Below are 25,430 nucleotides of genomic sequence, written 5' to 3' on the forward strand. Positions count from 1 at the left end.
TTGTGGGGTAGGAGAATGAGGAAGTGGACAAAAGAAATGACTCTTTGCACTTGGCAGGCCTACTCACAGGATACTGGTGATATCTTAGATGAGACTTTAGTTTGGAACAGCTGCCTTGTTGAATCAGAGGTTCAGCTCAGCCCTCCCCCTGGACTAATACATACTTTTTATCATATATATTTCCAGTAAGGCCTACCAAACTGAATATGAATTTTTGCTGACAATGTATGGCATTAAAATGTGCCCCTGTGCACCACGTTTTAGCTGTGGACTTGCCCTTGTACATTTTGGCCTGAATTCCCCCACATACCATTGTGATTTTTCTGTGGGTGATGATACACTCTGACTGTACTACAGTGCAGTGGGGTACTTCCCAATAAAAAGCATCACGTAAGTGTTCAGTGTAAAAAAAAACCCAATCACTGGGAGATTTGGTCAATTATAAGCATGAACATTTTGTCTACCACTGAAATTTTGGGGTGTGAGCATCTCTAAAGAGCATTTCACATCTTGAACTGTGTTTGGTTGTGTGCATGCAGTATGTCCAGGATTGTTGAGCGGTCTCTGAATTGCATTTTAAAGCACTTGATGCAGCTTTTAAATCTAGAAGAGCATTTGGGGTTTGCTTACCCTTGAACAAGAGCTGCTTTACCTGCCAGCATCTCCCTGCGTTCAACCGAATGCTTTCCATTCTGCAAATGGTCAGAACGGCAGAAGTGAACATGTCTGTAACTAATGGAACAAGACAGGCTTTTCAGGGCAAGGGAGGTTCAAAGTGTGGAAATGCTATGATGTCCTCAGGCAGGTTTTCATTTTCATGTGAATAGAGCCTGTGTTGATGTGAGGGGAAAAGGAAGAAAAATCTTTTTGCAGCCTTGTTCCAGGCCTGTTTAGTTAAAGGGAAGCTGTGCAGTTCAGAGACCCCAGAAGGATCTTGTGGGCTCCTTTTACATAAAATTTTTGGTTTTTTATTTTCTCCTTTCTGCAAAATCTTCTTAAGCAAATTGCTCTCGCCATTGTTAGACTCTGCTGGTGGATAGCAGTTCAGTGTCTTGTAGATTTAATGGAGATAGAGAGCTACCAAGTGACTTCTGTACCCACAAGGACTTCTGGGCATTCCAGATCCCAAGTGTAATCTCAGACTGCTTGTGTGTTATGGCTTGAGTTTGCTCAGACAGCAGCGCGCTTTACACAACATGCTGGAAGTGGTGAGGCTGGTTGGATAGGATCATTGTTGCAAATGTGGGAAGCATGTTTCACAATAACCTGATGATTATTTTCTGACAGCTTCACTTAATTGCTTACGGTCTCCTGTCAGTCACTTTGATTGGCAGTGGTAGGTTTCCAGCATTCTCGTAACATCGTTCTGTGGATTCGAAATCGTGTGAGCCGGCCATTATTGGTCTGGTGTGCCAATCACTAATTCTTTTATTTGGCATGTTTCATAAATTGATCATTCAGGTCGGTATTTCTGCAGCTCAGAACTGCTCATTTTTGCCCACTCTGAATCAGAAGAAAGTTACACAAATGGTATCTTTTCATCTACTTGTATCCTGAAATTGTGTGTGTGTATATGGGAGCATGCGTTTGAAGTGGTATCATCAGTCCAGTGCTTTTAATGAAGGGTTACAAGAAACATTGTGCTTACTGCCCACCCATGACTGAATAACTCATTTCAGTCTAGAGTGATGATGGATTAGGCCAGGAATAGGCAACCCATGGCATGGGTGTCACAAGCGTGGCATGCAGTAGATAGAGAAGAGGACAGTCAGCGCAGCGGCAGATCGGGCAGGAAGCAGAATGCGAAGCAGCAAATTGGGCAGAATACGGGGAAAGGAGCAGAAAGCAGCACAGTAGATGGGGAAGGGGATCACTCAAAGAGGTTCAGAGTGAATTCCTGGCTTGTCTGGATAGAAAGTTGCATGTGATTAATTTCCTGTGTGGACATTTTGATTCCTAATTAACTTAATCCAGGTTTGAAGTAAGAACCTCTCATCCTGGAATGTGTGGCCACGTAGTTGATCGTGAATAGTTATGGTGCTTTAAATGCAGTTAATCCAAAGTAACTTCCCCATGTAGACAAGCACTCTGATTACAAACTCTACATTGGCAAATGTTATCCAAGGTGGGCACGAGTTTTGGAGACAGCAGTAGCATACCTCTAAGTGAGCTGACTTAAAAAAAGTGTCAGTCTGTGTAGTTTCCAGAAAGCCTGTGTCATTTCCTCACCTGGTCCTTCTGCTTCCAAGGGAGGGAAGCACGCTTGACTATATAGTACTTAAAAAAGGTATTAGATCAGGGAATTTTTTTTTATTGCCTTTCATGGGCAATTGGGTTTTTAATGAAAATGTCCCTCATTAAGGGGTCCTTGAAAGTCTACACATGAACAGGCTCAATTTGATAATTTAACACTCCGTGCTCTGTATGCAAAATCTTCTCTGATGAATGTTTAACAGATGCTGGAAACAAGCAGCAGGGGTTTGCTTGAAGATGATCAGACCTGGTGAGGAGATGAAGTGTCAGGGCTGGCAAGGGGGTATGTTGCCAGCCCTGCAGGTGTCCAGGTCGTAGCCGTATTTGTCTAGATCATTTTTTGCAAAAATCTTGTTGGGTCTAATAAAAGATATCATTCCTACCATGAGCCCTGACTGCATATGCAGAAAAGTCACTTGATCTGTAGGACTCTTTTCTGTCTGGCTCTGGTGGGCTTCCAGCTCCCTCATACTGGAGTCCCCACCACCAAGTGGTTCTAGCCGGGTTGGTGTGGGGTGTTTTACACTGTGCCCTTTGGGGCAGATGTGCGTTTTGTCCCATAGTCAGTTCTCAGGTTTCCGAGGGGTGAAAGTTTGTCTTGCAAGCGAGGCCTTCTTGACCGCAGCACTTTCGGAAATGAAGCAGGGAAAGATAGCAGCGTCGGCACCTTCCATCCATTATTTCTCCAAAGGTGAGCTATAACTAGCTCCCTTCCCAGAACCGGTGAAGCTTTGGGCAACAATTTGACTCAGCTGAACACTTATGCGGAAAGTCTGTGCGCTGCGCTCTAAGCTGGGTTTGATGTATATGTTAAGGAGGACTTGAAGGAAGAGGGAAACAGAGTTCCCTTTTTGATGGGAATTTAAATTAAGGGGTTTGTTGACTTGTAGAGGGGAGAGAAAGGAAGGGGAGTGCTGTCTGCACGCCAATCTGAGCCCTCCTTGTGAAGGCCTGGTGGAAAGGCACTCATTGTGGTGAGCAACTTGTTTGCCAAGGCTCCACCGTGAATGGCTGAAGTGTTCCTCACCAGCCAGACCCTCTCTTTACCAGACTGCTGCTTCTGTCAAACTACGTTTTTTCCCCCTCGGTGACTCTTTACATAGGAACACAGAAGATGAGCAAGCAGGTCTGAGGACCACCGGTGGTGTTCCTTCCCATCTCTCAAGGACCCCGTCATGGCTGTTTATCGTTTGGGACATACAGAGGACTTTTCAGTCCATCTCCAGTTACCCTGGAGCAGCATCTCTTAAACATCACTGGACTTTCAATTCCAGCAAAGCCTTTTCTAGGATGCATCCTATGTTATAGATTTATAGTGATAAACATGAACAAGATGCCAAGAATCAATTCTTCCCCATAAAGTTACAGCTGCATGGTTATCGCTTCAGTAGACGCGTTACAATGGACATGCACTTCCTTGTTACAGTACTGAAATGTAAAATTTAGGAGATGTTAGCCAGACTTTGATTGAAGACTCCACCACCCTACACTGAGGAGGGTGAAATGGAGCAGTCTCTGTTATCAGCTGGCCATACAGAAAGCATCTTTGGGAATTTTTTTTGCTTTTGTGAGCCTGGAGCTGAGGGTATTTTTATATGCATGTGTTCTCGTGTCTTTTCAAAATCTGATAGCTGGGAAAAGCTAAACCCACAGTAGAAATGAGTAGTATGCTGAACTTTTTCACACTGGAGAGGCAAGAAAAATGAATGGCATTAAGCTCTCACCAACCACCAGTTTTAAATGAACATAAATGGGATTTCTCTCTGGATGTGCTGGAGCATAGCTTGACCTCTCCCGACCTTTAACCTTCCATGTACTGTGGCATCCGGGTAGCCACATGTTTGAAACCTCATCTCCTTGGCCTCCCATTAAACTCTCTGTCTTGTTTTCCAAATGGAGCTCCTTGACTTCCAAAGAAAGCATTACCCAATACACCACTAACTAAAATTAGTATTGATCCACCCTTTGAGGTCTTGGCCACAGAATTGCAGCACAACTGTGTTTTGCATTATGGAAGCATCGACACCATGCCTACCATTGGTTTTGCTGCTTTAACAAAACCAAAATTTAGACAAAAATGCAGCTTGGAGAAATTTCTTAATAATTTATTTATAGATATGTTTAGGGCCCTTTGTTGTGGGATATATTGTTTTAAAACGCAGTTCCTCAGTGGGCAGATGGAAGACTGTAACCATCTAACACCAGCAAAAGGACTCTTCAGCCTGCAGTACTGAGTTTGGCAAACCCCTGACTGAATAAATATATCTTTCTCCATGTTCTCAAGACTGCCAAGCCCTGGTTCTTGGAGTAAAATCCCTGGGTCTGACATCACAACTGTCACCAATACTGGATTTAGGATGTTGCTGTGAGATTAACATAACCCACAAAATAGTCTGGTAATGCCTCAGGAAATCTGTCTAGGAAAACTGTTTTCTGCTAAAATGACATACGAGCGCTTTCAAAAATAAACTTGGTAATGGTTTGGAGTTTGCCAGTGAAAAACCAAGCTGATGTGGAACTACATGAGCTGAATACAGCTTTTCCATCGCAAACAGCTCTGCCTGGGGCGGTTGAGAAATGTTCCAGCAGAAGTGTGCTCTGATATTGTAACTGTGTTCAGAGTTATTTATGGCCTTGCAGTCTTGTTTTTTTTTCTCCATGCTGCACAAAAGTTTTGCTCTTGCATATAAGGGAGGCCACAATATCCAGACTAGTGCCCTCATATGAGTATTTTTACAGCATTAATGAGAGGTCCCAGCTTGACCAACACACATTAAGCACAGTCCTTCCTATGAATTGCTTATATTCTTAGTAGTCAAGACAGACAAAATGCAGGATGGAAAAGAGTATCTTACCTAAGGTGGTGAATGGAAAAGCTGGGACTTGAACCTAGATCTTCCTACTATATGGTCTATGTTGCCTCTCAGCATCTTTTTAAAGCCCCATAAGTCTTTTCTTTGAGGAAAAGGGAGTTTGATTCTGATTGCATGTCCAGTAGTTTGATTTTGATTGCATGTCCAGTTGGATTAGTTTAATGATTTTACCTAGTGGCATAGGTGTGTGTGGCGCCTTGCGTACAGAAGACGGAGCTCCTGTCCTGAAAAGCATACTGCCCAACCAGATCACTACAGGACAGGATGGTAGAAAAGGTAACGGACAAAGAAGATGGTTGGAGGGAACAAGAGGGGAACAAGAGGATGACAAGAAAGGAATACATGGAGTTAGTTTCTGGGATTTTCAGAGTGATGCATCGTTCCCCACATAAAACATGTGCCCTCATCCATACAGTCTGTCCCTACGTGTGATTTTCTGTTGGGATAGTGGTGTGACAAAGGGGGTCAGTTAGTGCGTCAAGCCGATCCTGTAAGCTCTCTTCTCTGTGGCTGGATCTTATCCCAGAACTATATGTGTGATTTTGGGTTGTTACCTGGAAAATTTTGATAATATAGGGAAGAAATCTTGTTTATCATCTTTTTCCCCAGGGGAGATTCTAAGTCAGACTGTTAGTTTAGGAAAGACAAATTCAAACCATCAAATGAATAATTTGCTGCAAGGAGACTTTGGCTTCAACTGCAACCTGGAAGGTGACCCTTGTTTCACACCATCGATTCCTGTGGAAATCTTAATGATAAATGCCAGTAAACCATTTGAATGTAAAGGCTGCATCCCTACAGTATGTGTTTTGGTTTTCCTAAGGGATTTGCTATGTAGGGAAAAGGAATACATTTATGGATCATGCTTCCAGTCTTTTGTCTTGTATGTCACGTGTGCTGTTACATGTATGGGCAGCGGCTGGATGCTGGCCTTTTTTGTAATCAGGGCTATATACCAGGCTAAGAAGATGGTCCTTTTGCAATGCTACAAATTCAGTAATGTATGTAATATATTCCTATACTGTTCAGCTTGCCTTTATGATTAAATACCTTAGAAATCAAACAAATTCTGGCTGTTTAATGATGCTTGCACATAGATATACCAGGATGTACCCAGGTTGATTGAACAAAAGACCTAAGTGGTTGTTGTAAGGGATAGTACAGAAGTCTTGTGGGAAAAAATAGCACATCATCACATCTGCATTGTACCATAATGGACACATCTGGTAGAGAGGATACAAAGAGCATAGGTAACCTTAATCCTGGCTCCTGCTACAACTTTTGAGCACTGGACTGCAACCTAAATGTTCTCTTCATTTAGTTGTTTTTTTCTTTTTAAGAAGTAATATGTAGTTATAATGGTGGAACGGGGTGCAGGGGGGAGGGGGAGGGGGAGTAGCATTGATGCACCCTTCCCCTGCCTCACCCTTTCAGTCAAGCATACCATGGGAGCAACAGCCAAGGACTTTATTTTTCAGCCCCTGAAGCCAGTAACAATTTCTCCCTCCCTCCCCTTGGTGCTCAGCAGCATGTCCACTCTCCTTCCCTTCCCTCCCCCTCTTTCCCTTGCCCACCTCTCCTGCTGCCTTCCAGCTGTCCTGAGGGTTGGGGAATCTCCACAACTCAGATTATGGAGGAATTTCCCAGAGCCTCTCCCGTCTGCTTCAGCTTGGCTGCCTGTAGAGCTGGGCTTAGCTAGGGACAGTGGCAGCGGCAGCATATAGACCTCTCCTCTATGCTGGTCCCCCTGCTGACAGCTTGGGGACAGGTGCTGGGGAAGGGAACCCTCCTGCTATTGCTGCTGTCCCTGGCTGAGCCTGGCACCACACATAACTGGACTGTAGCGGGCAGGAGTGGCTCCAGGACCTTCCCCTATCCTGTGTTGGATGATATTATTACTGAACATTTGCCAAGCGTTCAAGGGTTTCACTCTTGAAACCTGCCATAGTACTTCTGAAATTGTGGTTGCAAAATAAAAGGGAAGGGAAGGATACAGCTGTTAGTTAGCCTGAGTCCCACTGGAATCGTCACTAATTTGCCACACTTCATTAAATAGTCAAAGAAGTGTTTCCAGCTGAAATGTAAATGGGTTCTGAGATCACAATCAACTGTATTCTTCTAAAGTATAGACCTTAATTTATTTCTGTTTAATCCCCACCCATTAACTGTTGTTAATTTTAAAGCATGTTCATTCCTGTGTTATATTCCCGGGCGTTGGAGAAAACTTCTTGCACTGGCAGGTTGGAGGTAAATTAGAAACCAGAGACTGCTCTTTGCTAGAGCCCAGTATTAATCTTGTCTGTGAGGACTGGTCTTGGATTTCACTGTAACTGCTGGAGACCAGTTATAATTAGGGCAGTAAAAGAAGTACCATTGCTTTTTCCCTTTGTGGGGCTCCACTTACAATGGCGAAACAGGGTTTTAAGGAAACACGACTGTTCAACACCTGTTTTGTAGTATTTTGGTGCATTGCTAAACTGACAAATGATGATTTTTAAAGAGGGGCAAATGGCTTCTTTGTAATGTTTTTTCATTGAATCTGAAAACTTTGAGGACTTGAGTCGTAACAGTTATGACTGTTTCTCTCCGTTGTCATGACTCAAGTCCTCAAAGGTTTGACTTGTCAGCTTCTGTATGATCAACACTTAACTAGCTGGATGACCTGTTTTTGCTGAGATCAGTCCATCTTGATAGAGGTTCATGCCTTTGTTTCTGTAAATCTTCAAAGCCCATCCTTCCGAATCCTTTTTCTAAAGAGCTTGCTCCTCAAATTTGGTTTTCATAAGCGAGCTTCCTCTTTTCAAGACATTTATTGCAAATTAACTATGACCAGAGAAAACCAGGTCAGTTCCAGCTCAGCAGTGAGCAGATGAAAAAAAATTGAGTTGTCACAAATAATGGTTTAGTAGGTTAAATGTCAACTCTTAATTTTCTATATGGTGGCATAAAGGCACGTGTATGTATCATGGACTCTATGAAAAGCATTGTGTTTCTTGACGTGATGGTCCAGACTAGTGCTAATCCTACAACGAACAGAGATGGAGGCTAGTATTTCCTCTCTGCCTTGGTCTGTTCTTTTCAGTTAACATTTTTTCACTGCTGCAGAGGATGTTACTTCAACATGTGCTTATAAGAGACTAGAATTTCCTAGCCCCTGTAGGCAGGCAATGAAACTGGGTTTGCATCAGCTATAGAATAGGGCATCAAATGAAGGCTACTGTCTGCAGCAGATTGACCTTTGGCTGAGTAGAGCAAGAAGGACGTAGCACCCAGTCCTGGACTGATTGCATCAGAAATATCATACCTGCTCGCCTGGAGTATCATTTTGCATGTGTGCTGGTGTCTGTGTACATGGAGAAGTATAGCTGATCCCTTGGGGCATCAGTTTAACAGTTCTTCAAAGCTAGCTCCCGGACTGATTTGCATAGTCCTCCCACCACGCATTGCTTTGTTGCCTTCCTTCGTTGAGCAGGAAACTGTGGAAATCTGTGTTCAGGTTGTGCTGTGGCTCCGGGGAAGGGTGCTGATCTGGCTCTTGATTTTCTCCTGTTCCTTTTTGCTCTCTAAATGTGAATTCCAGCTGGGTTGTAGCAGAACAGGGCAGACAAGGGAGGATTTCATCCCATGGAACAAAATATCAATATTTTTGTCATTAGCACAACAGACTGCTAATCAGAATAGCAGTGGCAAATGAGGCTTCTTTCCAAAAGAGTTGTTTCTTTTTTTAACCTGCTTGTGGAAAGGGAGGTTTCACTTTTTGGATGGAGCAGCGTTTGGGAGCTGAAGTCAGACTCAATGGACTTGAGATTTGAATGTGGAATGAACAAGACACGTGGGAGCAAATTGGTTTTATTTAAGAGGAGGGTGTGCATTAGCATGGGAATATGTTTTGGGTGCATGCCTTGCAGAATCTTATCAAAATACCTGCACATCCAATTAAAAGAGGAGTTTGCAGTTTGATTTAAAAAAAAACAACAAATCCCAGATGTAAAAGAGATTGCAGTTTGAGGTGGGAATAAAAATGGCTTAAGATAGTACTGCTCTTTCTGAAGCAACTAATAAATGTATTATAACTGTAAGACCAATTCACCTCGTTCCCATCCCCTGGTGAATGAGAGCTGAGGCTACTCACCGAGGATGAGAGCATTGAGATTGCTGATGAAGCTGGTGCTTCAGGGCATCTGTGAACTGAAGGATTCGCCTTTGCTACCTTGCATCTGAGCTGCTGAACCTCTGGGCAGGTTGTTAGCAATTATGTTATTCCCTGAAGCGCTGGAAATACAGCAGCTCTGATTGCTGTTGCAGAGAGCACCAATGACATCATTCCGTCCCCTTGGAGACAGATAAACAGCTCCAGCAACATCAGGTTATAATCTTTTGTCTGAAACAGTGTGCCTGAACCTAAACCATGCAATAGGGGAATGCTCAAAATCAGGGATGCGCAAACATTTGCTCCCCATGGGCTGGGTGAGTGGCTCAGGGTTGGTCTGCAGCAGGCTGGATCGAGCTCTGTGCTCTAGGATGGAGTCTCCACTGCCCCGGTCAACCGTGTGTCATCCTGATCAGCCCTGCATACCCAATCTAGCATCCTGGGTCATGCTATCCAGTTTGCAGGGTTCACCAGGGGTCCGGAAATTCAGCAATTAGCTGCCTAGCCAATGATTTTTGGAGGGTGGGGGATCCCCACGAGCTGGATGTCACAGAGCACCATGGAATGGGGGTGGAGCACCCCTGTTGTAAATAAATGCATTAAAGGAAAGTAAGAAGGTGTTGCAAGTGGAAGGAACTTGGCAATGAATGCTGCATCATGGCTCTTTGCTTGGCTAGTGTGCAATGTGCCATCATCCTTCTACCTCAAAGTTTTCCTTGCACAGTTGTGAGACTGTGCGCGCCTGCACATTTGAGCCTGTAGGGCTTTATTTTTTCGTGTTTGAATCATCACTGTGTCATCTGTTGACTGTATCCTCATAAAGCTTCAGGACTGCCAGGAGAGTGCTGAGGAACCGCGTGTTAAGTCACATTGGGTGAACAAAGCAAAAATCCAGGTTCCCTATCTGCCATTGTAATTTCTGCATTCAAAGCTGTTTTCTAAGTAATTCACAGCTGGGCATTTGCTGTTTGAGGGGGTTTTCAGTCAAGAATCAGAATGAGTGCCTTAGAAACAGGGCAGCATTGGAAAGCTTGTTTGTTTTGGGGATCAGTTTGGGCACCAAGGCACAAACCGCACCAATGGGTTTGACATTGGAGATCGCTTGACTCACGTTTTGCTGTGTTTCAACGTTGCCAGCACACAGGAGGCATGAATCACATTGGCACTTGTGTGCTCTTATTTCCCTCGCAGGCTTGTGACGCGGTTCAAAGCCAGTGTTTCAATGGGAAATTGCCAAAGACTGACCAGATGCTAGATGAAGATTTGCTAATGGTTCAATAAATAACATAGTTTCATAGTTGGAAGGGGCCTGAGCAGATCATCAAGTCCAACCCCCTGCCGTGGGCAGGAAAGGGTACTGGGGTCAAATGACCCTGGCAAGGTGTTCATCTAGCCTCCTCTTAAAGACCCCCAGGGTAGGAGCCAGCACCACTTCACTTCACTTGGAAGTCGGTTCCAGATCCTAGCTGCCCTGACAGTGAAGTCGCACCTCCTGATGTCTAATCTGAATTTACCCTCTGCCAGCTTATGACTGTTATTTCTGGTCACTCCTGGTAGTGGTCAGGGGAACAGGGACTCCCCCAATTCCTGCTGGTCCCCTCGGACTAGTTTGTAACAGGCCACTAGATCCCCCCATAGCCGTCTCTTGCGGAGGCTGAACAGGTTCGGGTCCCGTCGCCTCTCCTCATAGGGCCTGCCCTGCTGCCCCCGATCATGCGAGTGGCCCTCCTTTGGACCCTTTCCAAGTTGTCTGCATCCCTCTTGAAGTGCGGCGCCCAGAACTGGACGCAGTACTCCAGCTGCGGCCTGACCAGTGCCGCATAGAGGGGGAGGATCACCTCCTTGGACCTGCTCGAGATGCATCTGTGGATGCACGACAAGGTGCGGTTGGCCTTCCTGATCGCGTCCCCACACTGCCAGCCCATGTTCATCTTGGCATCAATGATGACCCCCAGATCCTTTTCTGCCTCTGCCCTGATGAGAAGGGAGATCCCAGCCTGTAGGTATGGTGCTGGTTCTTCCTCCCCAGGTGCAGCACCTCGCACTTGTCGGTGTTGAATCTCATCCTGTTCTCCTCCGCCCACCCCTGTAACCTGTCTAGGTCCGATTGCAGCCTATTCCTCCCTTCTAGCATGCCAACATCCCCTGACATCCTTTCTTGCAAGTTGATATCAAACCACATGTACTGGTAGTGCTCTTTCAGGTGAAGTAGAAAGCTATGGCCCTGATCCCTTCTCACCCATGAAGAGCCCTTTCAGAAAGAAGCCCTCATATGTTGGCTCAGTTCAGATTTGTGTAGTTACATTATGCCTGTCTAAATTTCCCCTGCATGTTCACTTGTACTTTATCGCCTATCCCAACCTATTGGGTAGGGTGCTGTGCACGGTGATGGCCACTGTCTTCCTACCACTTCAGATGTAAGGAAAGCAATCGCTGATGCAGTCCTTCAGGCAAAAAGAAGAATATTCAGTAAGCATGAGGCGGTTGGATGCTGGTAATCCACTGCTTGCTTTGGATCGCCGTCTCTTTCTCGCAGCTTGGCAACTTGCAACTGCATAAAGAGGAATAGAAAGTTGAAGGGCTGGAAGGTTATGGCAAAATGAATGTGCCATAAAATGAAGACAAGGTTATTTGGGTACATCTGATATCTTTTATTAGACTAATTCAGATAGTTGGAAAAATTCTTCTTTGCAAGCTTTTGGGTATAAATACCCTTATATAAATATCCTTAGACCAACACAGCTACAACCTATACCCCTGTAAAATGAATGCTTTTGACAATATTTTTTTAAAATTTAGTTTCAAGGGCCAAATCGGCCCTACTGTATTGGGCAAAGCCCAGTAGCCAGGTTCCAAATTTTGACTGAGCAGAGCTCAGTTGTTCAAGTCTGTGTGGCTCTACCACTGGGAAAGTATCCTCCTTCCCAGACCCATTGGTCTGGGGCTTCAGATACTCCCCAGATCTGTAGCAGGCATCCTACATGCCTGGCAGTGGAGATACCATGATCAATAAGGTGGCTGCCCCAGGGTGAGGCCTGTCTCTTGCCCCCTGGACATGCTGACCCCTGCAATTTCCCTGCAGTGGTTCTCATGTGCCCATTGCACTCTGGGTAGGCCGACCCCCATGGGTTTCCCTAAATGTGGGAAATTCATCTATCCAAATTGTAGCAATGGGGGACTGCTTTTTTTGCCTTCCCCTGGCTTACTCCCTGGTCTTTTGGCAAGCAAGTCTAGGGGACATCCGAACCCTAATGTCCCTGAATGCTTTTGATTATCATCCCGTCCCATTCACTGCAGCCAAAAGACGTGGCTGAGCCGGTGGGCTCTGCTGCCTGTCCAGCCCTCAGCTTCCTTGCACACGCTGTGAGCTCTTTTCCACACGAGGGTCATGCAGCTGGAGATGGCTCATTCATGGTTGCTTGCAGGGGGGGAATCAAAATCAAATGTGTTTTCTGACAAATAAAAATGTTTTGCTTCCTCTGGAGGCCCCTGAGGGCTACATGAAAAATAATGAAGCCTGTGAGTCACTGAGTGTTGCCTGGCCAGCTGAGGAGGGAACTGAGCCTCCTTTTTTCCATAGAAGTTTGTATGCTGTCATCGCACATCATTAATGTTCCCTGGTTTATGCTCACTCGCTACACTGCCAAGAAAGAGCAGGGGCAGCCGGTCTTCCTGCTTCCAAGGCCTGGATGCTGAGAAGATGACGTGATGTTCAAGGGAAAAGTTCCTTTAACACTCCAGTGCTATTGTTTGAATTGTAAAGTGGCTCCTGCTCCACGGCTCCCTTCGAAACCTGGCAGCTCTCAACTCACATGTTCCCTGCAGAGACCCCCAGGCAGATTAAAGCAGCTCTGCCTACGATGCAAAGTTAGAGTGTGTGTGTAGGACCCTCCTTAGCTTTTTATTTTAAAATCTGCTTCTGGTTCCTCCCCTGCCCTCCCCTCATTTTTTGATGACTGCTGTTTGCCACCATTCCTCTGGCTAGTGGCAGAAGCTGGGGAAAACTGTCTTATGTGTAAGGGTCCATGGTACTGTTGTAGGCCCTTGAAGGAGGAGTGGAGGATTTGCAGGTTCAAAATGTGTCTTCTGATTCTGTTTTGCCATTTCCACAGTCCTTTGAGAATGGAAAGCACCACGTAAGCAGTACACCTTGTAATTATTCCATTTCTGGTGATCTTGGAAGGGAATATGACTGTAAGCAGTTTCCTTCACAGACTGAGGAAAAGCTGGGTGGAGCTGTTGAGGGTGGACAGAAAACTTTGTGTTTCATAGATATTAGGGGCTGGAAAGGACCTTACAAGATCATCGGGTCCAGTCCCCCTGCACTTGGACGGGAAAGACTGCTGGGGTCAGGTGATCCCAGCAAGGTGGGCGTCCAAGACACTTTTCAAGGTTTACCCAGTTTGTGCCCATTGTCTGTTGTCTTCCCTTGGGGTGCCTTGGTGAACAGATGCTCCCCCAGGCCCTGATGAACGCTGTTATAGGCTGCCACCAAGTCCCCTCTGAGTCTTCTCTTCTCCAGGCTCAACAGCCCTCATATGACCTGCTCTCCAGACCTCTAATCATGCGCATGGCCCTTCTTTGTGTTCATCCTCCTCAATTGTTTACAGTCTCCCTCGGGGTACTGGTATCTTGAGGAACTTCATTTCTTCTTCTCAATCATCAAGGCTGTGAGAATAGGTAGCTACAAGCCTTCAAGTCAAGTGTCATGTAACGTTCATCTCTCCCCCTGCTCCCGTTGTACCACAAGCCATGTGCATTATACTACCCCCTGGCCCCAAGTCTGAATCAGATTTTTCTATGTTTATCCTGAGGATCCTTAAATTAGTGGCCTCTCAGGCAGCCCAACCTGTTCCTTTCTCTAAAATGCTTTGCATGTGTGGAAGAAATCGTTTGAGTTTGGGATTATAGCAACAGCTCTGCAAAGCTTAATGTTTGCTTTTCATTGAGTGTTGAAAGGCTGGGGTTTGTTTTTTGCCACTTGTCATTTTGTGGGGGTGGAGGGGAAAAAGTTCAGTTTGGAGGGGGAAAGCCAAGTTAGCTTTTTTGCTTGGGCACTCTCAGGCTTCTTGTCGGTCAGGGATCGACTGAAACCTTGATACTTGCTTTTGTCATCTCCAGATATTTGAGCTACCTCTCAAGTAAAGCATCACTGCGTAATTTATTTCAGAGTCTGCCTCTGTGGTTGAATCGGGAAAGATTTCTCTGTTTTTATTAGGCAGGCCTTAAAAATGTATTTCAAGCAACCATGACTGGCTTTTAAAAAAACTCATCTCATGAATAGTTTTATGTTTAAAAACTGTTGAATTTTAAACATTACCCCAGACTTGAAATGGAAGGCTGAATATGAACCTTTTTAAAGGTTTTCTGCAGTTGCAAACTCAGAAGAGCATGTGTGTCTGTCTTAGCAGTAGCTGTCTGCCTGATTTGATTCAGTTGCTAGACAAGTAGAACATTTTAATTGCAAGTTTCTGCTGGTCCCGTCTGATTGTCTGGATGATTAATTTCTGCCACCAACACCTCTAAAAATCCTATACCTGTTTTGGACTATTTCTGATACATAGAATTGTTTTTTTTAAATATTCTTGCTAAATGATCTTCTGACAGCACTTTTCTCATGCTCCGTGGGAGGAGGCTGGAGTGGAGAGGTCTTCAGTGATCAATCGGTTGAACTTTCATTTTAACTTGAAGCTACCGTCTGGTGAAATGGATGGAGTTCGCCAGCAGCTGAATGTTTTTGGCTGATTATGAATTTTTCCCTCTCTCCTTCTGGTACAGTTAAAGCAGGAGGACTTTGTTGCTTCATAACTTCATGAAGCGTATAGGCTGATTTTATTTCTGCCTTCTGCTGCACCTCTTAATCCGTGGTGGTTTAAAATCAACAGTTCTTTCTTCATCGGATTTAATTTTGCCAGCATACAAGTGTGTTCAAGGTAGTGGTATTGCCTGTCCGCCCATGTGCTAAGGTGTCACCTTGCGCTGCCTTGCCCATTCAGACTGTGCTGTGATACCTGCCAGACGTTGAAAGGGCAGGGCGCTGTAATGTGCTCCCCTTGCACGTGGTAGTGGGGACGCAGCATGATCCTGTTGCGTGAGCTTTCTCATATTGTGTGTGGTCGGAGCACAGACACGTGCCAATGTAGGGGAGACAAGTCTTTAAACTTCTGCAAGCCTGTGACTCAACTGCTGGAGCGCGTTCAAACACAACAGAGCAAGATTTCTTTTTCAAAGGAGGTGGGAATTAGCAGTGAAAAGGTTGACATATTAAAACTTCCAGTCTGAAACTGAGGGGCACAAATGCTCTTCACAGCAAACAATTTTGGAAGGGTTTTATTTCAAACCTGAGCATCTATGAAACATTTAGGCAGATTCGGTGTGAGCGGATGGAAAATCAGCAGTTCCTTTGGGAACAGAAACCCTTTAATTTGATTATTTTTTCCCCTTTAATTTCTATTCAACTTTGTTATCCTGCCATTTCCCTCTAGCCTTGCATCAGTTTGAACCCTCCATCTCTCCCAGAGTATCAAATGCCCATTCCTATGCCCCAAAAGGGAAAGTAAAAAGTTCAAGAAGTCAGTGATGGTGGTGCTCTAAAGGAGACAAGTGCAATATCCTGCCATCATTTGGAAGGGATGGAGCACCTAGCACAGCCTGTGATACTTAGCAGATATTGCAGAAGCAGCAGTGAGATTCAAGCATTTCAACTAGCTTATGTAGCGTAGATAGGCAAGCAAGGTGTAGGAGGTTAGCGTTTTATCCTCCCTCTGCTGCCTTTTAGCCTAGTTTCCTGCTCTTCAAGGCACACCATTAAAATGCTTAAGTGCCTGCTCTTCTCTTTGAGCCGTTACTGGAGAGCTGCAGAAACTCAGCACTGTAGGGTGTAAGGGAAAATGGATTTTTGAAAGCCGATCAAGACCTAGTTGAGTCCTACGCAGCTAAACTTTTTCCAGTAGCTTTTGCTTGAGTTTCTAAAAGCCTTGCCAGGTGACTTCCCTTAGAGTCAGAGTATTTTTTTCCTACCTGTTACTGCTCTTTGTTTTATAATCCCTGGCCCCCCCCACACCCACACCCACCCACCCAGGCTCGTTAGGAAAATGTGTAGAGTCATCCATTATTTTAAAGGCAAATGCAATATAATCGTGTAAACAGTTGGGTTAGAGAAAGACACTTGTTTAAGATGAAAAGTCAAAATACTAATGAGCTGCACTGTTTACGATCATTAAATAGGGCATCTTGAGAGGATGCACGCACTAAACGTCATCTGAACTTAAGAAGTGCAGCTTTGTCAAATACGGTCCTCTCCTATGAGTGTTGGAGGAAACCACAGTGCCATCTATAGCCACTAACATCCTTTTCCATCTGGATTCTTTATTGCAATTTCAATATGTGCCTGGTTTGGTTTTTTTTTTTTTTAAGACTGAGCTATGCCTTCTGTTGGCACGTGTGCATGTGCAAAGGAGATACAACTGGTGCCTCTGCAAAAATAGAGAGCGAATGCATTCTTGCAACTGCCAGGAATTGCTATCAGCAGCAACGTTGAGCACTCTGTGGGGCCTACAAGGTTTTAAAAGTTAGAAGCCCCCCCATGGACGCAAAGCATTGACGCAAGTTGTTGCTAAGTCAGGATGCCAGCTGCTGTGAGTGATATTTTGGAGGAGGTCAATTGATGCGTGCCTGGTTTTGTCTGCAAGGGTCAATGATTTGTAGTCTTTCCCTCTTCTGTGGAATTCAATAGCAGCTGACAGCAGCACATGGGAAACTTTTAAGAAATGTTCAAGTAGAGAATTAGTCCGCCAACCTGCTCTACAGTTAGAAATTTTTCCCTGTATCAGTCTTGGCATAAGGCTACATCCGGTTGTCCATTCATTTTTGTTTTAAGCAGGAGTTTACTTTTTCTGCTGCTAACTTCCCAGCTGAAGCTCTGACCTGTGAGTAACGTTTTGTTCATTTCCACAGGCATGATGCCATAACATACTGACCTCAGACATAAGGAAATTAGTCAAAGTAGGTGATTTTGTTTTTTTAAAAGCATTCACTTTTTCAGGCAAACATTCCTATTAATAACTTTTTCTATCAGCTATTAGATTTTTAAGTTCTTTAATGTGTATCGGAGTTTAAAGCACCATGAATCTCATTTTAGCAAACAAAAGGTACCAACAGCCATCCCTTTCTGTTAATAAGCTTAGTGCATGAGTCTCGGCTGAAGGGCGCTGTCGTCTTACTGCCTTTTCTTGAAACCTGAACATGGATTTGATTCAATCAGTTACATTTCTTGTGCTCACACTGCTGTGTATTGGCAATTGTTTTTTTCTTCTTTACTTCCAGTGTTGATCAAGCTTACTGGTATATGGAAAGAGAGAGAGGAAGTTGAAAGATGCCTCCTGTGCCATAAAATGGGTCCATGGAAGTGTTTAAAAAAATCTTCTGTTTTAACTTTTCCTACCTACATTAGTATCTAAAACCCCAAAATGTCAGATTTGGCCTTCTAAGGATTAGGTGCTTGATAACAGGGACTTGATTTTTGGAGGCACTGACCACTTGGTGAAATGAATGGGGGCTGGACGTGCTTACTGAGTTTGACAGTCCACTTTTATTCAAGTGCTTGCATCTGGATTTAAGTGCCTACAGTAGCGTCTTTGCTTTCATACTGCAGTAAATAAAGTTCAGCACCTGATTTTGGATCCTGTTTTTAAAAACCAAATCTGCATATTTCAGTACCAAAGTTTCCTTTTCACTCTTTATGCTGGCTTTTTTTTTCCTTGTGACTTTATTAGCTTGCAAAAAGAGGCATCGACTAACCAGGTTTACTGGGTGTGTTGTTCCCTTCTCTGCGTTTGGTCATTAGCAGTTACAGGCTCACCTATAACACTTCGCTGACAAATGCTAGAGGAAGTGCACGCGTGTGTGTGCTCCAGTCTGTTTCTGCTGTAAGATTTTGAGGTGTTGCTCTTGATCTCAGGCTTAGTAAAAGCTTATTTTTATACAGCCACCGCTATTTTCAGCCCGACAGTGGCCTTTCCACATTTTGTGGAACAAGACGTTTGTGTTCGGATTAAATACTGATCGAAGGTAGCTGCTAGGAATGCGATTTCTTCTCTTGCCCAGATATAACCAGTGACCACAGAGCTTAAGGCCTGTAAAAATTTAACCTAAAGTATCTTTTTATTTGGTGTAGCTGCCTCTAGTGAAGGTGGCATGACGAGGAGGGAGTTTGATGTGATTTAGTCAACAGGGCTAGTAATGAATGTAAGGAAGAAAGCGTGGGAGGCTCCTTCCCCCACACTGTGGTTAGCACTTGGTGAACGTGGAGCAGCGTTAACGTGGCTTTGTGATATTTAGCTGCCGAGTGGTAGAGTCTGCTGAGTCAAATCTGCTTATTTGAAGTCAACCTGCAGCAGCACCTACGTGGGAACGTCTCTCTCTTACTTGGGCAGTCCATTCCCAGCATGAGGGAAGGTTAAGGGGAGGCGTTTGCTTCTACCAACAGTGATCCTGAGGGCAAGTCCACTGCCTGCCAGCGCAGTTTTCTTGGTCACCAACTTGCCGCTTAAAATACCCTCCAGCTTGCTCACTGTTCGGCAGTTTTATTTAGCTTCAGAGCTGAACAGTAAAAAAATATCCCAACAGCAAATCTGTAAGGAACAGGACTGTAGACCTTTGGAAGTCTTCCTTTTTCAGATGCTCACAAAGCTCAAAAACACTTGATTTGCTTTCCCCGAACAGAAGTGTGTTCTTCTATGAGGATATTGCTTTACTCAGTTCTCTAATCAAACTTCTGTAAGAGTGACCGATATGGAAGCAGACTTGCCTTCTCATGGTTCTTTTTGAGCTGAGACCCAGTGTCAGCGTCGAAACAACTTGGGTCAGACTCGTCATACCAAAAAGCACTAAAGACTGTGTTTCCTGGTGAGTTCAGTATCAGCCTGGCACTCAGGAGACCACAGCACTATTCCTCACTCTGTCGTGAGCCTACTGGGTGATTGCAGGCAAGTCAGGTGGTTTCTCAGGCTCAGTTGCCCTGTCTGCCAAATAGGGATAATGATTTACCTCTCTGAGACCTACTGAGGAAAAGTACTATATAGGAAATAATTGGAGGCAATATCACTACCTGGTTCATTAAATAATGGAAGAAGAGCAGCCCCATTGCTCATCTGTCTGCCTTTCACAATAGCTGTGTGTGGGATGAGAAGGGGTGGTGAGTGATGACTGGCTTTCACGTGTTCTGGTCCTGTCCCTACCCCGTACATTTACCAGGCCTACTCTGTGTTTTGGAGTCTGCCCCCGTAGATAGGTTGATAGCGCCACTAGCCCGCCCCAGGCAAATATACCCCCATCTCATAATTCATCTCTATGCTTCTTTTCAGATTCTCAGCGCTCTCATCTCTCTTCATTCACCATGAAGCTGATGGACAAGTTTCATTCACCAAAAATAAAGCGGACGCCGTCAAAGAAAGGCAAACAGGCTGAGCCACCGGTGAAAACGCCAGAGAAGACCGTGAACAAAGTAAGCAGATGAGTGGCATGTTCTTGGCTGCAGTCTTGCCAACTTCCTGCCTGCTTGGGTAGTCTGGATTGTCTTTTGAAACTGGCTTGGTTGGTAGTGTGTGTGGAGCTGTTTCCTCCAAAGAGATGTGCAAGGGCTCTTCAGAGATGTGCCCCAGAAGAACCCTCACAGGGGATCATTTAGCATAGGTTACAGGAAGCAGGATCAGTCAATGCATGTAACTTTTTCCTTTTTGAGAGCCTGAGTGCTCCTTCTATGAGCCTTTAAGTGACTCAGGATGGAATGTGACATTTGGGCTTGACAACCCCTCCCCACACATACGCCCAAGGGTTATGCTTACAACTTCCAAATCTGTGCTTGGTTTTGGGGAACTGGTCCAAAGATGTGCTCAGTCTCTGATGACCTCAACAGGGAGAGTCAAACAAGTATTCAAACAGCTGCTGACTTTCTGCACACCCTTCCTCAAGTCCAATCTTTTTCTTTTATTTATTTTTTATTTCAAGCCCTATGAGACTTTAGTTTGCTTCTCTTAAAACATAAATTTTTGCCCCTGTATCTCCACCCCTCTTCTGACCTGATTAGGCAAACGGAAACACTTACCTCTAACAAGGTTTAGATTTCCAGTTTTCAGCCAACAACTGAGGTTTCTTGTGGTAACCTGCAACCTCTCTTCTCCCTGTAGTTGATTTTAGGGGTCAATCCAAAGTACCACAATAACCATACAAACTCATGTAGCTTACTCCTAGTGAGGATTGCTGAGTGGACTCGTGCAGTATGAAAATAATATTAAGTAATTCTACCCTTTGTATTATGGCCTGTTGCTCAACTTGGAGGCCTCCTGGTAGCACGGTGTGGAAGACTCTGGCATTCAAATCCTAGCCTGGGTTTTGCAATGGAGACTATGTGCCTGTGTCTTAGGAAGAGGGGTACTTGATACAGCTATAGAGCATTCATGTTGGCCCCAAAAGGGAGTCGTGCCCATCACTGTGGGGTTGAATTGTGAATGATAGAAAATTAGAAGGATCTTCATGCTCCTTGCAGGGTTGGAAAAGAACTTTCTTTCAGAGAGCAAAGGAAAAAAAACATGGGTTCCTGAGTCTGACCTGTAAGTGGTCTTGTTGAGAGAGGTGAACCACCGAGAAGGCAGCTTCTTTACAGCTATCCTCAAGAGCTTCCTTCCTGGGACGACGACTAAATGACATACAAGTGTGGCGGTGTAGAGCCCAGAACTTGTAAATCAACCCAAATCATAGATATTAAAGAAACCTCTAACACAGCAGTGCAGAAGAATCAAATCCAAATGCTGTTTTTTAAAGCAGACAAGGTTCTTTGGGTGAATCTGGTATCTTTTATTAGACCAACTTAAATAGTTGGAAAACAATTATTAAGTGAGCTTTTGGGTTCAAAAATCCTTCGTCAGGCTAAGGAAGTTTCAGCAGTTGGTGTGTGCTCTTCGGGTTTTTGAACCCAAAAGCTTGCTTAATAATTGTTTTCCAACTATTTAAGTTGGTCTAATAAAAGATATCAGATTCACCCAAAGCACCTTATCTGCCTATGTCCTTAGACCAACACGGCTACAACCTACACCGCTGTTTTCTAAAGCAGTAACCTACCACGTTTCAGTGGGGAAGAAATGCAGTTGGCAGCAGTGAATCGCTGTACTCGGCTTCCATTTCAATGAGGGCTTTCCTTGTGCTGATGCGACCAGTCTGCTAAGGTTGGGGCTTTGACACTGAATTCTGGGGTGCAACTTTGAATTTGAGGGGCCTGTTAAAGCAGTATTTGGAGAAAAGTCCAAAAATTTTGTTTCTTCTTTTTACTTCAGCTGAGTCTTTTTCTTGGCAAATGAAGCAGAGGGAATAGAAGCTAACAGAGAGAGCTCTAATAGAATATTAAGTTTTAGTGTACAAGCATCCAAAATCTAGGGAGCAAAACATGCCTAACAACAGAGCACAGGCTGTTGTTTTTATTAAAAATTCTCTTGGAAGAGGTCATATTAATTTTAAGGCGATTATAGGATGACATGTAAACTTAATACATAGGGACCAACTCAGTGCACTAATAGAGTGCATCTTCCTGTTGTCCATATGCTATTTATTGGGGAGGAATTTACACTATTTTTATTGACAGAATCACTAGCATGCATGCTGAGAGTGCCGTAGTGTTTCTTTTTAACTGGTATCTGATGGCAAACAGCTTACGACCTACTGAAATTAGGAGACTCCATCCTGAGGGGGAGTGAGGGGGCAATCTGTCACCCTGACCCCTTAGCCCGGGAAGTCTGCTGCTTCCCGGGGGCCCGCATCTGGGACATTGCAGAGAAGATCCCAAAGCTCCTCCAGCCCACAGACCACTATCCTATGCTCCTTATTCATGTGGGCACCAATGACACGGCTCGGAGCACACCCAGCTGGGTCATGAGGTGCTACAGGGATTCGGGAGCGGGGCTAAAGGGTCTGGGGGCACAGGTGGTGTTCTTGTTGATCCTCCCAGTCTCGGGTTGTGGGCTGAGAAGGGAGAGGAGGATCCACGTAGTCAACCAAAGACTGCGACGCTGGTGTCATCGGGAAGGCTTTGGCTTCCATGACCACAGCCCACCCTTTGGCGAGAGAGGCAGCGAGCTGCTGGGAAGAGATGGCCTCCACCTCTCTCCCCTGGGGAGGAGGCTCTTCTCAGCCAGACTGGCTGACCTGCTCCACTGGGCTTTAAACTAAGCCTGCTGGGGGATGGGGGGACTACTGCCACTGCTGGCCCGCTGAGCAACCCTTGCAAAGCCAGCAGGCCAAGACACTTAAGGGAGCCCATCCTTGCCCCAGCCCTGGTACAATCTGTGGGCAAGGCAAGAGCCCCTAAGGGAACACTTGCCTGCCTGTACACAAATGCCAGGAGCTTGGGGAATAAGCAGGAGGAGCTCGTCCTCCTGCTCAGTGCAAATAATTATGACGTCATTGAGTTAACGGAGACCTGGTGGGACTCCCCATCGTTGGACCTCGGGTATAGATGGCTATACCCTGTACAGGAGGGATCGAGTAGATAAAAGGGGCAGGGGTGTAGCTCTCTATGTGAAGGAAAGCTACATGTCCCTGCAAGCTGATATCGGCGACCAGAGTGGACGACTGGAGACCCTCTCGTGCGTGGATGACCTCTACCTGACTCAAGAAGTCTATGGGCCAACGAGAGGCAAAGCGCTGCTCGACCTGGTACTGGCTACAGGGAATGACCTAATCAGCAACCTAGTGATGGATGGGAAGCTGGGTGACAGTGACCACGAACTGATCACCTTCGCCATCTGCCGAAAAGCTGGCAAGTCAGTCAGCAACATAGAAATCCTTGACTTCAGAAAAGCCAACTTTGACAAGGGAGAAGAGATTGATATCATATATCTTGACTTCAAAAAAGCCTTCAATTTGGTATCCCATGATCACCTCTTGGTGAAACTGGCCAATTGTGGTCTTAGGTCCACCATGATGTGCTGGCTGGGAAATTGGCTCCATGGTGGGCCCAGAGGGTTGTTATTGATGGCAGTCAGTCATCATGGTGTCCTGTGACCAGTGGGGTCCCCCAAGGCTCTGTCCTCGGACCCATATTGTTCAACATCTTCATTAATGATGTGGACATTGGAGTCAGGAGCAGACTGGCCAAGTTCGCCGATGACACCAAACTTTGAGGCAAAGCATCCACGCCAGAAGACAGGCGGGTGATCCAGGCTGACTTGGACAGGCTCAGCAAATGGACGGACGAAAACCTGATGGTGTTTAACACTGAAAAATGCAAGATTCTCCACCTTGGGAAGAAAAACCTGCGGCATCCTTATAAGCTTGGCAGTGCTACGCTGGCTAGCACTACAGAAGAAAGAGACTTGGGGGTCATCATTGACCACAAGATGAACATGAGCCTGCAATGCGATGCTGCAGCTAGTAAAGTGACCAAAACGCTGGCTTGCATCCATAGATGCTTCTCGAGCAAATCCCGGGACGTCATTCTCCCCTTGTACTCGGCCTTGGTGAGGCCGCAGCTGGAGTACTGCATCTAGTTTTGGGCTCCACAATTCAAAAAGGATGTGGAGAAGCTTGTGAGAGTCCAGAGAAGAGCCACGTGCATGATCAGAGGTCAGGAAAACAGACCTTACGACTACAGGTTGAGAGCCATGGGGCTCTTTAGCCTGGAAAAGTGCAGGCTCAGGGGTGACCTGATGGCCACCTATAAGTTTATCAGGGGTGACCACCAGGATCTGGGGGAACGTTTGTTCACCAGAGCGTCCCAGGGATGACTAGGTTGAACAGTTATAAACTACTGCGAGACCATTTCAGGCTGGACATAAGGAAGAATTTCTTTACTGTCTGAGCCCCCAAGGTCTGGAACAGCCTGCCATCGGAGGTGGTTCAAGCACCTACATTGAACACCTTCAAGAGCAAATTGAAAGCTTATCTTGCTGGGATCCTGTGACCCCAGCTGACTTCCTGCCCTTTAAGTCCAGCCCCCTGCCCAATCTTCCGAGGTCCCTTCCAGCCCTAATGTCTACGAAATCTACCTGTGGGGGGAAAAAATGCAGGCCAGTTTCTTCATTGTTTTCCCGTAAAGAATAAAGTGGGGAAAATCAAGAATCTGCTGAGCATATACAAGCGGTTTAAAGAAATGTAGGAACTGGAATTGCATTATGAGGAAAGTAAAGCACTTACAGTAATTTCTTAGTAGGAAGGCAGCTCAGTTTATGGTAATGTTTGATAAATTGGCTCTTGTGGATCAGCATTTAGACTGCAAGCCTCGTGATTTGTGAAGTGTTGATCTCTGGCTCAGTCCTAATCCATTTTAATGGCTGTCTCCAGCTAATTGATTAGTTAGATTGTAGCCAGCTGATTAGTTTTGCTGGGGGGAGAGGAAGGGTGCCCTTGGGTCATTATCACCAAGTCTCAATGGAGTGTAAAGAGAAGCTGGCAAATTAGAGATTTCCCCAAGATACACGATGTCAAAAGTCAGACCTGACTGAGTAGATTTTGTATCTATGCATCTTCTAAATCCTGGAGCCAGGTCCAGCTATGCGCATCTTACAGTAGATAACGTAGCTAGAGCAGAAGCAACAGTATGAAAAGATTAAACCTAAATTAAGGCTTGTTGCTATGAAAAGACTGAACGGTTGATATATCCCACATCTAATCATCAGCTGTACACTCCACACTCCCTGTACCTCTCTCAAGGTCAACTGCATCTCATACATAATGCAATTGTAATGATTATTTGAGGGAAACCTTCCAGAATCATGCAATGATATCCACATGTGTCAGTCAAGCAGAGAGCTGGGGGGGAATTATTGGTTTGGCTGAGTAGTAAATCCATCTCGCGTACTGCCCAAGAGGGAAATGGCTGTACCAAGTGGAATTTCTGCTTTTGTGACTTCAGCAGTTGTTGGCCTCCTGTTGCCAGCAGAAGTTCACCGTTAGGGCAGGTCCCCCACAAGTGAAATTTGAAAGAAGAGACTTGTTCAAGCCTCCTGTAGCAATGAGACTGGACCACCCACCTCTCCCCCAGATTAAAATATTTGGTGGATGAGCCCCTAATGCAGCAGGTAGACTTTAGGGAATATTAGTTCGTAGCTCTCTCTCCGCTCTAGATTCTGTCCTGAAAGTAGACTCAAAACCACTTCATTTCCTAC

At 45.2% G+C, this 25,430-nt stretch overlaps 1 protein-coding gene across 5 annotated transcripts in view; it reads left to right on the forward strand.

Moving 5' to 3' along the window:
* Positions 1–25,430, forward strand: part of RAPGEF1 (Rap guanine nucleotide exchange factor 1) — a 118,841-nt gene that overhangs the window by 25,424 nt on the left and 67,987 nt on the right. For all 5 annotated transcript variants that reach the window (XM_090021848.1, XM_090021849.1, XM_090021851.1 and 2 more), the window contains exon 2: positions 19,641–19,780. In XM_090021848.1, coding sequence (XP_089877974.1) covers positions 19,641–19,780 — 140 coding nt within the window. The remainder of the gene's footprint in view (positions 1–19,640; positions 19,781–25,430) is intronic.

Source organism: Crocodylus siamensis, chromosome 11 (genome assembly GCF_052110815.1).
Source record: "Crocodylus siamensis isolate JL-2025a chromosome 11, ASM5211081v1, whole genome shotgun sequence".
In the NCBI taxonomy this organism is placed as follows: Eukaryota; Metazoa; Chordata; order Crocodylia; family Crocodylidae; genus Crocodylus; species Crocodylus siamensis.